We start from the raw sequence: 15,050 nt of genomic DNA, 5'->3' as shown, positions 1-15,050 counted from the left end.
TCAAGTGATTCATCCCCTGTCGCCCATTCCCAGCTTCTGGCAAAGGGACCTGGCTGGTAAGTGCGTTAGAGGTGTCTTTTGCTTGTGTGTGCTGGGTCTGCTTAAGGATATGGACATCTTTCTGAAATAAGAGGCTGTGTCAGATGACTGCTTGGCTTTAGGGCTGCCTTTGTCTGGTGGGGTTTTGTCGAAATGCAGGTTTTGGTGAGCTTGTTCAGCCAGTTGTGAGTTGCAGGAATGTCAGCGTCTGTTGCTTGCTACCTGCTCCTCCTGTCTCTTGTGGTTTTTGTTTCATGGTTCTGCTACATCCCTGGAGTCCATCATGCTTGGCAAATATCACAAGGGTTTCACTGCTCCATGGTTGCTGGTTCATGTGGGCAGCAGTAGACAAACGTGTTCTGTACAAGATTTCTGCTTAGGGATGGGCAGCACAGGCAGAGACCAGTGGGAAGCTTGGCCTCAGTGTGAAGTAGGAGGCTCCACCAGTGGGAAATGTATCTTTATTTAAACAGTTCTGTGTTGTTTCTATTAGCAGTTTTTCCCTTACAGCAGAAATCACTGAGCAGAGCTTCTTGCTTCACAGTAGCGAGTAGCAAATTGCTGTAATCTGTGTGTAAATCTGCATTTGAGCTGCTGTCTCACTCCAGATTCCAGAAATGCTTTAATGCCTTGCTCAGCACCCCCCTCCTAAGCTGGGTATCTCCACGTGCTTCACGGAGTTAGTGTTGGCACATGCAGCCACCATTATGTACTCAGCAGTAGCTTACCCACAGCCTGGATGTCATTGGCTTACTCCAGAAAGAGACGAGAGGTAAAGGTTCCAGTTCACGGGGGCTGAAACCCTTGTGCCTAAGCGAATACAGACACTCTGTTTAAACACAGCTTGGACTTTTCACACTGGCAGTGGTCTGTTTTTAAACCGGTTCTGCACTGCTGATCCTGGTCCAGTGTAAACTGGGTCAGTAAGAGAGTAAATGCTTAAATTTCGCCTCTTCGATGAAATCTTGTCAATAAACAATTTGGCCTGTTTTAACAGCTATAATCTTAATACAAAAGGAATGTTATTTCAGCATAAAAATGACTTAGTTATGAAACTGTAAGGATACAAGTGGTATTGGTTCAGCATTCTGTATATTTTGGGCCTGAACCCAGCAGACATCCAGGCAGAATGAAGAACCTTCTCTCTGCATTCGGTATCCTCTCCAGGGAGGAGCTTTATAGCTGCAAGGCCAGTGGTCCTCATTTACTATCAATCCCTTTTAAGGAAATTCATTACAGTGAAAGTGTCTTGCAGTTTGATTTTTCTGGGGCATGGAAATGATAGCCAGGATTATAACTTACTTGAGAAGTGCTATCAGATCATTAACTCCCAGCTGGACAGGCACACAAGGCAGGCAAAAAGAATTAGAGCTGTGCAAATGTATAATATTTTGCTCCCTAATGGGGGAGCCGAACCTCATTGCTGAGAGTCCTGTGAAGCTAGGCAAGGTTTCTAGTCCATGAGTACTTATGAAGCTAGGCAGGGGTTTTATTTCCTCTTGGACAAGCTTTGTAGTTTGTAATTTCTACTTTTGCTGAGAAAATTATGAAATATCAACGCAGTCCCTCATAAAAACTATGCCTGACAAGCCAGGCATCCTTCCTCTTCCTGAGTTTTACCTTGTCCTCCTTTAAAGCCTACCTCCTCCCCCGAATCTTTCGGGGGGGGGGGGGTGTACAGGAATGTCCACAGGCTTCCAGGCAGACCAATAGTAGGAGGGATGCTGGGAGACAGTGTGCTCCTAACCCAAGAGGAGCTGGGGAAGGGAAAGAGTGTTTGCCATGTTCTGTCCTTGAGCCCCTGGTTTATCAGGCCCAGACGCATATTGTGTAACTGTGTTCATTTGACGACAAAATTCACAGCACTAGAAGTGCTTTGCGGGCGCTTCTCCTATTTGAGGCAAAATTTAGTTTTAATTACTTCCCTGATTTCACAAGTGGTACCACTTTGACAAACAGCCCTATAAAGGGACCCATATTTAATGTCTCATCCAAAGGATTATCCATCTCAGTAATCCTTCTTTATTTGATTATGGTAACTCCGAGGGAGGAGGCTCTGCGGTTGTAGGAGTTGCACTAAATTTCACAAGCCTGGAGCACCTGTGTAACAGTCACTTAAAACGGGGAAGACGCATCATTTTTTCTTGTAGGCAGGAAAGGGTGGTTCTGAATTATACATTTCAATGTATAACAACATTCAGCTGCAGCACTGCAGTGTAGATGCTTCCTGCAACGATGGAAGGGGTTTTTCTCTGTGAGGCGGTAGCTAAGTCAGTGGAAGAATTCTTCTGTCAACCTAGCTGGGTCTACAATGGAGAGTAGGTTGAGCTATCTGTGTCGCACAGGACATGACATTTTCACAGCCCTTAACGATCTAGTTAGATTGACCTAAGTTTTAGGTGGGGACCACGATGTAGTTTGCCATGAATCGGTTTAATCCTCAATCACTGAGACACAGTGAAAGTCCTAAATCGTCCGAGAGCTCCATTATCATTGTGGTACACTGAGGCCTGGTCTACACTTAAAAATTAGATCAGCAGAGCTACATCACACAGGGCTGTGAACATTTTTGTGCCATGAGCGCTGTAGTTAGGTTGATCTAATCCCTGTGTAAACACAGCTACCTGCTGCCTCTTGGAGAGACTGATTAACAAGGTAGATGGAAAAGCCTCTTCCGTCAGTGCAAGAAGCACCTACACTACGGCGCTACCGCGGGATAGCTGCAGCACCATAGCTATGCCACTGTAGTGCCTGTGCGGTAGGCATGCCCTGAGGTGCTGTCTTGGAATAATGGACTCTTTCCCCTTATATATAACTGGGTCCACAGGAAACCAGATTGGCTTAATGCGATGGCAGCTCTATGACAGGATTTCAAGGTAGGGCAATGGCAGCTTTTAAAAGTGCTGCTTCAATAGCCAAGCGAAAAGCATTGTGTAGAGCAGGGGCGGGCAAACTTTTTGGCCTGAGGGCCACATCGAGTTTCCAAAATTGTATGGAGGGCCGGTAAGGGGAGGCTGTGCCTCCCCAAACAGCCAGGCGTGGCCCGGCCAACGCCCCCTATCTGACACCCGCCCCCCGGCTTCTTGCCTCCTGACAGCCCCCCCCAGGACTACTGCCCCATCCACCCCTCCCTGCTCCCTGTCCCCTGACCGCCCCCGGACCCCTCCCCGCCCCTGACTGCCCCCCGCTGCCCCATCCAACCTCTCCTCTCATTCCTGACTGCCCCCCGGGACCTCTGCCCCATCCAACCACCCCTTCTCCCTGACCACCTCCGGAACCCCTGCCCCTGACTGCCCCCTGCTGCCCCATCCAACCCCCCCTCTCCTTCCTCACAGCCCCCCCAGGACTCCTGTCCCCATGTTCCCTGCCCTCTGACCGTCCCAACCCCTAGCCACACCCCCGCCCCCTGACCACCACCCCGAACTCGCCTGCCCTCTATCCAACCCCCACCGCTCCCTGCCCCCTTACCGTGCTGCCTGGAGCACTGGTGGCTGGCGGCGCTACAGCCACGCCACCCAGAGCACCAGGACAGGGAGCCGCGCCGCCCAGCCACACCACCGCGCAGTGCAGAGCACTGGGTCAGGCCGCGGCTCTGCAGCTGAGCTGCCCCAGGAGCTCACAGCCCCGCTACCCAGAGCATTGCACCGGCGGCGGGGCGAGCTGAGGCTGCGGGGGAGGGGGAACAGCAGGGGAGGGGCTGGGGGCTAGCCTCCCAGGCCAGGAGCTCAGGGGCCGGACAGGAGGTTCCCGCAGGCCGGATGTGGCCCACGGGCCGTAGTTTGCCCACCTCTGGTGTAGAGTATGGGACTCTGAAGATTGTGGCATGAAGCTTTTAACTATGTAGAAGGATTTCTAAATCGCCCATCACTGTAATATCTAGTTGCTAGATATCCTTCAAGGGGCAAAATGAGGCGATGAAGGTGTCTTACGGACAGCTATTCCCTGGCAAGCATTTCCGTGTTCCCATCTGAAGCTCTTTTGGGTTCTTGTATTTCTGAGAAAGGAGCTTGCCAGGGAAGGGGATCCAAGACGTTTGCAAGGGTTTCCCCATGTTTGCACATCCCTGCTCTGTGCAGCTCAACAGTCTGAGAGGGGGTTAATAGAAGCAGTTGTTGTCTTTGAATTAGGTGGCCGTTTGAAATGTACATTTCAATTTTGATTGCAGTTTTTTAATTGCATTTAACAGCGTCCCTGCTGGTTCTTCATTCAGCATCTGTGCAGCCACGTTCTATTGATGGCCTGTTGTGATTTCAATGGAACATCATGGGATGTACCTGGCACGTCAGGCAGCACTGGATGGAGGTGCCCTTAGTCCAATGTACCTGGCATGGTAAGCGGCAACAAAGTGGTTAACCTGCATTCTAATGCTCATACTTTCAACACATAACAAGGTGCCCCTGCTTTGCTGCAGCTTTACGCAGACCTGATGTCCCTTTGTTTTCCTGGTATTGTCAACACATACTAGCCTTAAGGAATCCCTGCATTCTTCACCCTCTTGAGTTTTTCTGCCCTGTGTGCAGTTTGCTATGCATCAGGTATCTGGCACTGTTTATCTTTTGGGCAGGGGGACAAGGTGCTGCAGGAATCCTCAAACCTTTTTGCTTTTCCGTTTTTCACATTTTGAGAACAGAAGCCAGGGGTCCCTAGCTGCTGAGCTTGTTTTGCCCTAGTGCTTCATGTCCAGACATCCCAGCACAGGCTACCAAACCAAAAGCTGCTTGTATCAAAAACCAAGCAGAACAGATTCTGCAGCAGTTCTGAGGCATTTGCTTTAGTATGCAGAGACTCCCTTTCTTTTTGAGAGCAGTTCTGCACAGTACTGATTTCAACACAGCAGCCCAATTGTGGCTCACGTTAGTTTCTCAATATCTTACCCTACTGTTTGACAAGATATCACAATCCTCCCTTCTCTCGCCCATCCCCATTCCTACCGCTTCAACTGTGCAGCCTGTTCCTACTGTGCGTGCTGCTCGGCCCCTGCTGTGCACACCTCTGTCCTTGTATTGCTTGCAGGGCTAATCTGAAATATATTGAGATGAAGTGTGAGACTTTCTGTCCGTGAACACGATGGTGCTGCGGCCAGTCTCCCACCTGGATCTCCTGGTGTTTCACCCCTTCCACCTAGAGCTTTTGCTGATCCCTTTTTTTTTTTTTTTTTTTTTTTTTTTTTAAAGAGAGAGAATGAAAAGGAGCACTTCATTGACACTGCTTCCAGCTCCAGCGCTTTGACTGTGTTCAGGAGATGGGAGGCTGCCATTTGTGATAGCACTGTCAGCACATCCCTAGGGCTGGCTTTGACTGCTTTAGAGCTGAACCCAGGCCCCCTGCCTGTGTTTAATTAGTGGCATTTGCAGCTCCCCAGGGGAACCTGTGAGGCACCACCAGTCTGCAGGGAGGTGAGCATCCATGAGAGCCCACGTTTCCTATGCCTCGTCCCAAAAACCTCAATGAAATGAACATGCGGGGAGTAATCCCGCAGTGCAGATGGTCGTGGGATGAAGGGAGCATTAGAGTAGGAATACATCCTGATAAAGCACTTTTTCACCCAAGCCTCTCGCAAAGAGCTAAGTGTTCTGACCCCCATTTTACAGATGGGGAAGCTAAAGCAGAGAGAAGTGAAGTGACTTGCCCACAGGAATTTGGTGGCAGTTGGACACAGAGTGCATTCTTCTAACTGGTAAAGGCTAGAGGGACCCAAATAAATTGGTGGAAGAAGAAAGCAGAACAGGGAATAAACTTCCCTCTTTTGTTTATTTTTCATGTGTACTCCAGTGAACAGAGCTGCTGGGGACAGCAGGCAGTCAAGGAGAATACCACCTTTTCCTTTGTATATTAAAATGTGCATGGTAGGCTAAAGATTAATAGCATCTAATTTGATACATAGTTTCTAATCTCCGCTTGTTAGATTTTATCAATAGTAGAGTTATTTCAATAAACGGCTTCTCAGTTTCTAGCCTCTCTCCCACCTACAAATTCTTTAAATGAAACAAGTGATTCGTTAGGTCTGCTTTGGAACGATTCTTTGCTTCACTGGTGTTCCTTTTAAAATATAAACACTGTCTAACACTCCAGTCTGAAACTCAGCAGTGAAATCAAATAGTGTCTCCTGCCATAGGTTGCAAAGATAGTTACAGTCTTAGTTTCTTTGGGATTTGCTTTGGGGGATCGGTGTAATTATCTTTTTTATGGCCCTTAAACAATCCTAAACCACTGTAGTGGCATTTTGTATTTCATCCTAAGTAGTTATTTTTTGTTACTGTTTTTATGTGTTTTGACAGTCTAATTTTAACCAATTTCCTTTCCGGAGTCTTGATGGTAAATGGAGAGAGGATTAAGTTGTTCTCACTTTGTAATAAAGCAGCAAAGCTCTTAGAGCACGTGATATGTTCTACACTGTATTCAATGCCCATCAGACCAGAATATGCCCTAGTTTGGCTTTGAGCCACTGATTTAATACATTGATTATCAATTCTCACAAGCATCCAGTTCCTTAGGCAATATTGCTTATGAAGACAGTGTCAGCTCCTAGTTAGCGTAGCTTTATTTTAATGATGTTCATTGTGTGTAATATCTTCTTAGAAGCATAACATTTCTGTTCTCTCCCACTTTTCCATTAGCTAGACGCTGGCTGTGGGTGGGGGCGAATTCCCTGTAATGCTAAGACTCCATTTTGTTTCCTTCCTTTATTGTGCATCAGGATCCTTGATGAGGTTCATACCTCTGGAAACGGTGCATGCTAAGTGGTTGCTGTTACTGCAGGGTCACTGAAACTGGGCAGGAGCCTTCCTTTATATCTGAGTAATCTCTACTACTATGTGACGAACACACCTCTAGTCCTGTTTGGTCCTACACAGTATTCAAAGGACACTCCATTGCGTTTGAACACAAATGTCAGTAATAAGTCTCCTAGTCAGCAAAGAGAGTCTGCCATGTTTTTAAATATCTTTCTTAATGGAAAAGCATCTGAAATCCCTCTGTGCCCATGCTACTCCTGGAATGGAACAAGTTTTGCTTTTTATTTCCTTCCCCTAGAACAGAGCCAGGTTTCTTTCAGTGGGCCAAAAATAACCTTAGTGTTTGTGATGCTCCACAGTTGTTGGTTTTGGCTTTTTCAGGAATCTCTCTCTTGAGCATGATACAGTTGTAAAGCTTTAAGATCCTGTCCCCTTTCAGAGCTATGATACAGGTGCGCAAGGTATTTATTATAAAGTTGTAATGTTCACCATTTATTTGGAATGCTGTGGTATTTTTTGTATTGGATCAATGCTGTTACTTACTGTTTGGGAGCATCCTAGGGATTATGTGTAGTCTCCTAAATGCTGTGGATTGCTGAATAATTCCTGTGCCCATCTAGTGAACAAGAAGGTGCGCTCTCTCTCTCTCTCTCTCTCTCAAGATGCATCCCTGTTAAGTAGGTGTTTGGAGTTGGTCAGTTCTGGACCAATGTCTGTAATGGATTTATGATGATTTGCTCAGCGCTTCAGAAGATACAAATAAAGGCCAGGTCTACACTACAAATATCTGCTGGCATAGCTTTGTCAGTCAGGGGTGTGAAGAGGTGTGATCTGTGACCGACATAGCTGTGCCACCTGCTTTTGCTGGTAAAGTTTATTTTGCTTGTGGGGGCTGGAATAAGCGGTGTCCACACTAGGAGCTTTTGCCAGTATAGCAAAATAGATTATAGCTATACTGGCAAAGCGCTCCTAGACCTGGCCTGGGACAGTGCTGCTCCGTTGAGTTCACTACACAGTTGCTGCTAAATCAACAGGAATCTCTAGTCTGGGGAACTCTTAATCCGTTAGATCGCATTGGAGTGCCTGGAGTTGAAAATTGACTACTGGCTTTAAAATCTTCTGCCCAATCTCTGCTACTCCATGGTTGCTTTAGGAAGCTCACTGTTTTTCATGAGCCCTACAAAATAACAATGTGTGGTAGTAATTACTTAATACTTGTGATGCTGATGCACAAAGACACATAAGGAAAACTGAAGCACTTTAATAAGCAGACATCGTTAAAGAACATGCACCATGCTAAAAAAGCTAAAGAAGACAGGCTTAGGAAGGAAGGTTACAGACGTATTTTCAGAAATCGTAAATAAGAGTTAAAATGTAAAACTTCCTTCCTCCCCCTCCCCCACCCCAAGTACTGACTTGCCCATTTAGGATAGTTACTTCCATAGTTGGCATTTGTGCTGTAACATGGAAATGAATATGCCAGCTACTTCAAGAGGGGCCTCCACAGCTAGTTCCCTGATTTATTTGACATGATGTAATCAAAGGTCTTTTCCCTGAGCAACTGCATCAGAGCTTTGTCTCTGCAAAGCCTTATATCAAACAGGCATTTGCAATTCAGGCATATTGCATATTCTGTGTATACAAATTTGCCTGGACATCACTATTTCCAAGTGACACAAACTGTGAAATAAGTTGGGTTTTAGTTCAGTAACCTACTAAATTTCTCATTTGTCTGGCTAGGCAAGACCTATTGTTGTCTCTCATTTCCCTTCCCACATATCTCCTTTATAGAACAGCTTAAAATCACTCTCTCTTTGTGGGGTGGGGTGTTATGTGCACATAGAACAACAATCATACTGTTAGTGAGAACAATGCAACTAGCTGACCATTTGCTCTGATTGAGCAATAGGTATTTATTTATATGTAGGTGTTGTGTTTAGTTATGTTGTAAGTAACGTTTTTCTCCCCTTCCCTATCCATATGGCTCGATGACACAGAAGTTAGTCATATTTTACATGACTAGATGATAAATGTGGGTATCTGGTGCCTTTGTGTGCTGCTGTCTCTTCCTCTTAATCAGGAGTTCCGGAAACAAGCCATGAAAACCAGACAAATTGGATGTGTGCTGTGACTCTCCAGTATGGCTAATTACAGCATGCATAGTTTTTTTTAAGTGCTTGTCAGTATCAAATAGTGGAGATCCTAGTCTCCTAGGGCTTTCATGCAGCTAGTGTGTGCTTCCCTACCAGACAGAAATGCCATATGGGGAGGGGAGAAGAAATGAATAATTACTATTTTGCTCAGGCTTGCATTTTATTCTTTGTCCTCCGCCCTTTCTAGCATCCACCCGTCTCTGGGAACAGTGTTAAACTTCTGCACAGTACGCTCTGGCTGCCTTGTGTCGCTGAGACAGCACAGAACAGCCAGAGTGTACAGTGAATGTAGCCCTCGGTTTTTAAATTTTAAATAAAAAGTATGTGTGCGCGAGCACTAGATTGCATTGGCTTATATTTGGAAGGTTTTTCTATACAGCCATAAGAGCTAGAAACTCAGGTATCCAGTGAAAGCTTGCATGGCACAGAAATTGATGATGCAGGCCACCCTTGCCAGGGAACCCTTACCATTCATCACTGGCTAGTGGTAGAATGGATTTTTTTTTCAAGCCTCGAGATTGACAACATCATTCAATATTTCTTTATCCTGAGTACGTGAGACTTTACCCAGAGGGATAAGGTGGGTCTGAACATGGTAATGGGAAGCACAAGTAATAAAAAAATTAACTGGTAACTAACTTACTGATCTTAAAAAGAGAAAGTTTAACCCCTTAACTGCTACCAGAATGTTGCTACATTCCCGGCCTATTTCCTTGGAGAAAACCATTTGAATGATAGACAGGACAGCTAGAGTGGGAGAGAAGCTTGTAATGCTGAAAGAGACCTAGTGGAAGCAAATTTTCAGTACAATTCTGGATTGCATATGAGTATGGAGGGAACTAGAAAGATGTAGACAAATGGGAGGGAGAATATTTTGGAGTATTCTAAAGGAGTTGTCAACACATTGGAACCTTCAGACTTTGCCCACCCTGTTTCCCTTCTTTTCCTTTAGAAATCCAAGGGCTGGTCTACATGCCATTCCTGTACTGCTTTACCTAGACTGATCTGAAACTGGTATTGTTAAATTGGTACAGCTCCTAGCGTGGCCACAGTTATATCAGTGCAAAGGTACTTAAAGTTTTATAGTAATAAGCCTTTATACCAATATAACTGTTTGTGTGGCAAGTGTAGGGGTTGTACTGATTTAACAATATCAGTATTAAAATCACAGCATTAACTGAAATAGTTAAATTGGTACAAAAACTGTGTGGAACAGGCCCAAGTCAGAGATGGTTAAAAGCATGAACACGCTCTGGCAGATGCTATATATCCAAGAGAACCCAGCCAGTGTTCTTATGGCCTCCAAACGCTCTGCTTAATTCTCTGTTCTCACTTCTCATGTTGCTTACAGCTGATTTTTGGAGGTCAGTCCTTGTATTCAATGACTTCAATATGAACTCTCCCTGGGTAAGAGCTTCATATTGAAGATGATAGTGGTTTTATTCCAGATCTGGGTCAAAAGTTAATTGGAATTAATTCTTGAGGTTCACCAGAGGGAGAAGAATGGAGGATAATCTACAAACTAATTAACCAAGGTCTAGAGAGTGTGTTGACGTGGTGTATGTTTGGTGTTTAATAGAGATCAGTGAATTTAAGCAACCATTTATAATGAGAAAAATCACAAACTTTTTTTTTCTTTTTCTTTTTTTTTTTTTTTTTTTTTTTTGAAGAGGAAACTTACATTTCTATCTGGAGGAAGTTCATTAACTCCAGGCTGGTTACCCAAAACTCGTTTGGCTGGGAGGGAAAAGATACTTTTTAAAATAGATGTCAGGGAAATGCCTCCACAGAATTTGAGTGCTGAGATCAGTGAAGTACGGGGCTGGATTTTGCATGTATGAAATCCAGCTAATGAACTATAAAAGGAACTGGAAATCCAAATACAATGCGCATAATAGAGGGTTAGTGTCAAGTATTCCATGTAATACCCAGGAAATCCACAAATGTAATTGATCTTGATGTTCCCCCTGCCATGCATTTCAAAAGATAAAATAGAGCTTGGAAAGCCAGTGGATTTTTATGATGTTTAAAAGTCCAGATATATTAGCGCTGTGTGTGTGTATAATAAAAATATGCAATATATGGATAGAAAAGGTGTTTGTGGTCTTCAATCTCACCATCATTCAGGGGACAGAATGAGAAAAAGGAAACAGTGTCATGAGATAGGTGATTCATCTGTTTAAACAAAACCCTTATGTACTATTATTTCATTTTTCTTTAAATTTATTTTCTTGGATTAAAAAAAAAGAAAGTTATTGACGAGCTTTTTAGCAGTGGTAACAAGAACATTTAGCATTTTAAAGAACTTTATTAATGCTAATTAATTTGGAGCCCTGGTTTTGTCGTCCTTGTCTTCATGGGGACCAGGATGTGGATTTGAACGGGGGGGGGGGGGTTAAACTCACATTTTATACTCTTAAAAGTTCCCTCTCTCCCCTCCCCCCGATTTCCCACCTCAATGTAATTAAATTGCATTGCATATGGAATAAATTGCTGATTTAATATTTTTAACCCCAAAGACACAAACCACATATTTAAAGCAATGAAAGCTGCTGCTTATGATAAATATTTTACATGTTTCAAATATACAAATAATGGTGAAACAGCTTGCTTTTTTCCCCCTTCCCCCCACCCCCTTAAAGGAGTTCAAGTGGAAGAAAAACCAAACTGCAAACTAACCATTGCTTCCCTGCTGATGCCTTTGGATAGGTAGTTTCAGCCTATCATGATTGTTTAAAAATATATATATTTTAAAAACCCTGAGGCTTTAGCATGAGAAATGTTTCTCCCTGTATTCTTAGCAGAAGCACAGCTTGCAGTGCTGGAATGCACCCAGAACTCCTTAGTCAGTGTCAAACCTAGTATTAACCAGCAGTCTGTTAAACCAGTCTATTAAACACAGGTTTGTCCAAGTGGAAATGGTGGGCTCACAGACCTTATTCTCTTGTCTTGCAGGTGGTGAAGAGAAGGTGAAAGGAAGAGAAGGTGGAGATGGAACTGCCAAATCATGCCAAACAACTGCTACTGCAGCTGAACCAGCAACGAGCCAAAGGTTTCCTCTGTGATGTGATTATTGTGGTAGAAAATGCCCTGTTTCGTGCCCACAAGAACATCCTTGCAGCCAGCAGCATGTATTTCAAATCCCTCGTCCTGCATGACAACCTGATTAACTTAGACACGGACATGGTGAACCCCACCGTGTTCCGACAGATCTTGGACTTTATTTATACTGGGAAGCTCTTAACGACTGACCAGCCCGGTGAACAGAACTTTAATGCTCTCCTCACCGCAGCAAGCTACCTCCAACTGCACGACCTGGCAGCTCTCTGCAGGAAGAAACTGAAGCGGAATGGGAGGTCTTTCGCTGGCAGGGCCGGCGGCCCCAGTGTCGGGAGACCCCCCAGGAGTCAGAGGCTTTCTACCACTTCAGTCATCCAAACTCGTTATTCAGGGTCAACTGAGGGGATGAAGGGCTCGCACTCAAAAGAGCTGCCAAAGGGAAAGGTCTCTGACGATGAGATCTTCATCAGCAGCTCTAACCAAGAGAACTCTCACTCCTTAAGCAGGGGAGCCAACAAGAACGGCGGCAGTGCAAATGGAAGCAGCGGCGACCAGGAGCTCGGCCTCGACCTGTCCAAAAAAAGCCCGTCGCTCCCCACGGCAGCCTCCCAGGACGACACACAGCACAGCGAAAGCCAGCACGGCTCTCCCCAATCTGCCTCAGCCCCCGCAGCCAACAGTGCCTCATCATTTGACGAGTCTGCAGCCGGAGCCCCCCAGAGCGCAGCAGACAGCAGCGAGCCCATGGAGATGGACATGAACGAGGAGAGCCACTCCCTGGCGGAGAGCGGCCAGCGCAAGAGCCTCCGGCACTCGGCGCGCAAGAAGGAGTGGATAAAGAAAGACAATGCTTTTGACCGGAAAGAGGGGGGCAAAGGTGGTGAGGAAAGCGAGGGGCTGCCCAATGGCATCCTGGTGGGTCCCTTGTCCAAGTCGGCCGAGCGGAACCTGAGCAACGCCTATGGCCCGGAGCAGGCGTTCCAGTGCAAAGAGGAGATAGAAAACGGCAAGGAGATGAGCGATGACAGTGGACAGAGCGAGTGTGAGAGTGGGGGGCACACCAGCGCCAACTACGTCTACCGGCAGGAGGGGTTTGAGCCTGTGGCCTACGGTGACAACCTGTATGTCTGCATCCCCTGCGGCAAGGGCTTTCCCAGCTCCGAGCAGCTCAACGCCCACGTGGAGACGCACACCGAGGAAGACCTCTACATCAAGGAGGAAGGCACGTACGGTGGCAAGGAGGAAGCTGAAGATTTGTCCAACCCTAACCAGCCCTACGCTGCAGAATCCCGGCCCTTTAAGTGTTCAGTATGTGAGAAGAGCTACAAGGATCCAGCCACTCTGCGGCAGCATGAGAAGACTCACTGGCTGACACGGCCCTTCCCTTGCAACATCTGCGGCAAGATGTTCACACAGCGGGGCACCATGACACGGCACATGCGCAGCCATTTAGGGCTCAAGCCCTTTGCTTGCGAGGAATGCGGGATGCGCTTTACCCGGCAGTACCGACTGACAGAGCATATGCGTGTCCACTCAGGAGAAAAACCCTACGAATGTCAACTGTGTGGTGGGAAATTCACCCAGCAGCGCAATCTGATCAGCCACCTGCGAATGCATACCTCTCCCACATAAGCCAAAGACTCCAGAATGAGCTTCGAGCCCATCCGCAGTGATTTACCTTTCTGTAGACTTGCTGCTTAAGAGGGCAACTCCCTTCCTCTGTTCAGTCATGGGCGGCCTAAACAAACGTAGCTTTAAGATTTTTTTTTTTAATTAAAGACAAAGAAATGTAGGTCCACAGCCAAGCTGATGCCCTTCTCAAATCATTCCCCACCCCTCCCTTTCTAAATCTCAATGGTGTGGCAAGAAATGCCATTTATTTTTGTGGGTGTTGACTTGGCCTCTCTTTTGATCCCTCCACCCAGGTAGCAGGAGTGAGGTCTCCTGCCTGTTGGATGGTAAGTGGGAATGAGAGAAATTCCATCTGATCAATTAGGGCTGTACCAACTCTTTATTTTCCCCCCTCTCTTCCTTGGCACTCCTGTAGTGCTTTATAGACATTGATCAAGTGTTATTTCCTGCACTAACGAAAAGTGCAAGTGGAACCTGTCCTCCACTGGCTACTCTGTGGGCTTTGCCTTTCCTTTTGCGTTCATGTTACATTACTAATGTCCCTACAGCCAGATTCAATAAGGGCATTTCTTGCCACTCCTTAAAAAAATGAACCCCATTTTCTAACAGCCCAAGTGGCTACAAAACCACAAAGCATTGCTTTTGCTGTACCCAGTGCAGAAGCTGTGGACTGACTGTAACAGGGTTGGTAGCCCATTTAAATTCTGTGGGAAGCTGTGATGGGAGTTGTCATCCTTCCCCATGAGGTGGAGATGGCTAAAGCAGTCTACCTAGGTGTGTGCCAAGTAGTATTTCAGTTAAGGAAATGGCAACACATTTTTTTTCTTTTGGGTTTAGTCTTTAATCTTGGCATACCTAACCACATGCCTCACCCCTCCTTTCCACCTCTGCAGCCTTACCCATGACTGAACAGGGGTGTGGATGCCCTGGAAATTTCTTTCAGTGAGCAGGGGGTAGTCTTTACTTTTCTAGTAGTTTCGTATGAATATTCTTTGCTTAGAGGTACTTGTTTTATTAAAGGAAAAACCATTGTAATGTTTATGTGAATGTTTGAACTGGAAGGTCTGAGGTTAATTCTTGGGGTGGGTGGGGTAGGGAAAGGGTTTGATGTAGGCTGGACTTGCTACAAGTTCCTTAGGTACTTTTTTTTATTTTTTTTTATTTTATTTTTGTGTGTGTGTATGTTTTTAGCTTTCCTCCCTCACTAAAGAGCGAGTCTGTATGAACAGACCCGTTACCTTTGCTACCTCTTGAATTCATGAGAACAATAAGATGGTTAGTGAAAGATTAGGCAGGTATTTTTTTTCTTTTATTGTAAGTAAATGTATAAAGTAGAAGCTAAATTAAAATTAAGGGATTTTTTACCACCCCGTCCTTCCATCAAAAGTCAGCTAGAAAAATATTAAAGCAAAGCTCGGCCAAAGACAAAAAT

At 45.6% G+C, this 15,050-nt stretch overlaps 1 protein-coding gene across 4 annotated transcripts in view; it reads left to right on the top strand.

Moving 5' to 3' along the window:
• Positions 1-14,716, top strand: part of HIC2 (HIC ZBTB transcriptional repressor 2) — a 101,450-nt gene extending 86,734 nt beyond the window's left edge. For 3 of the 4 annotated variants that reach the window (XM_065417806.1, XM_065417804.1, XM_065417805.1), the window contains one exon: positions 11,882-14,716. In XM_065417806.1, coding sequence (XP_065273878.1) covers positions 11,918-13,618 — 1,701 coding nt within the window. In that variant the 5' untranslated portion in view covers positions 11,882-11,917 and the 3' untranslated portion in view covers positions 13,619-14,716. Of the gene's footprint in view, positions 1-4,308; positions 4,370-11,881 lie in introns of those variants that run through there. The other variant, XM_065417807.1, reaches the window with a different exon arrangement.
• Positions 14,717-15,050: the final 334 nt, after the last annotated feature.

This window comes from Emys orbicularis, chromosome 16, assembly GCF_028017835.1.
Source record: "Emys orbicularis isolate rEmyOrb1 chromosome 16, rEmyOrb1.hap1, whole genome shotgun sequence".
Classification (NCBI taxonomy): Eukaryota; Metazoa; Chordata; order Testudines; family Emydidae; genus Emys; species Emys orbicularis.
Note: the sequence above shows the minus strand (reverse complement) of the source record. Positions and strands in the feature narration are given on the sequence as shown.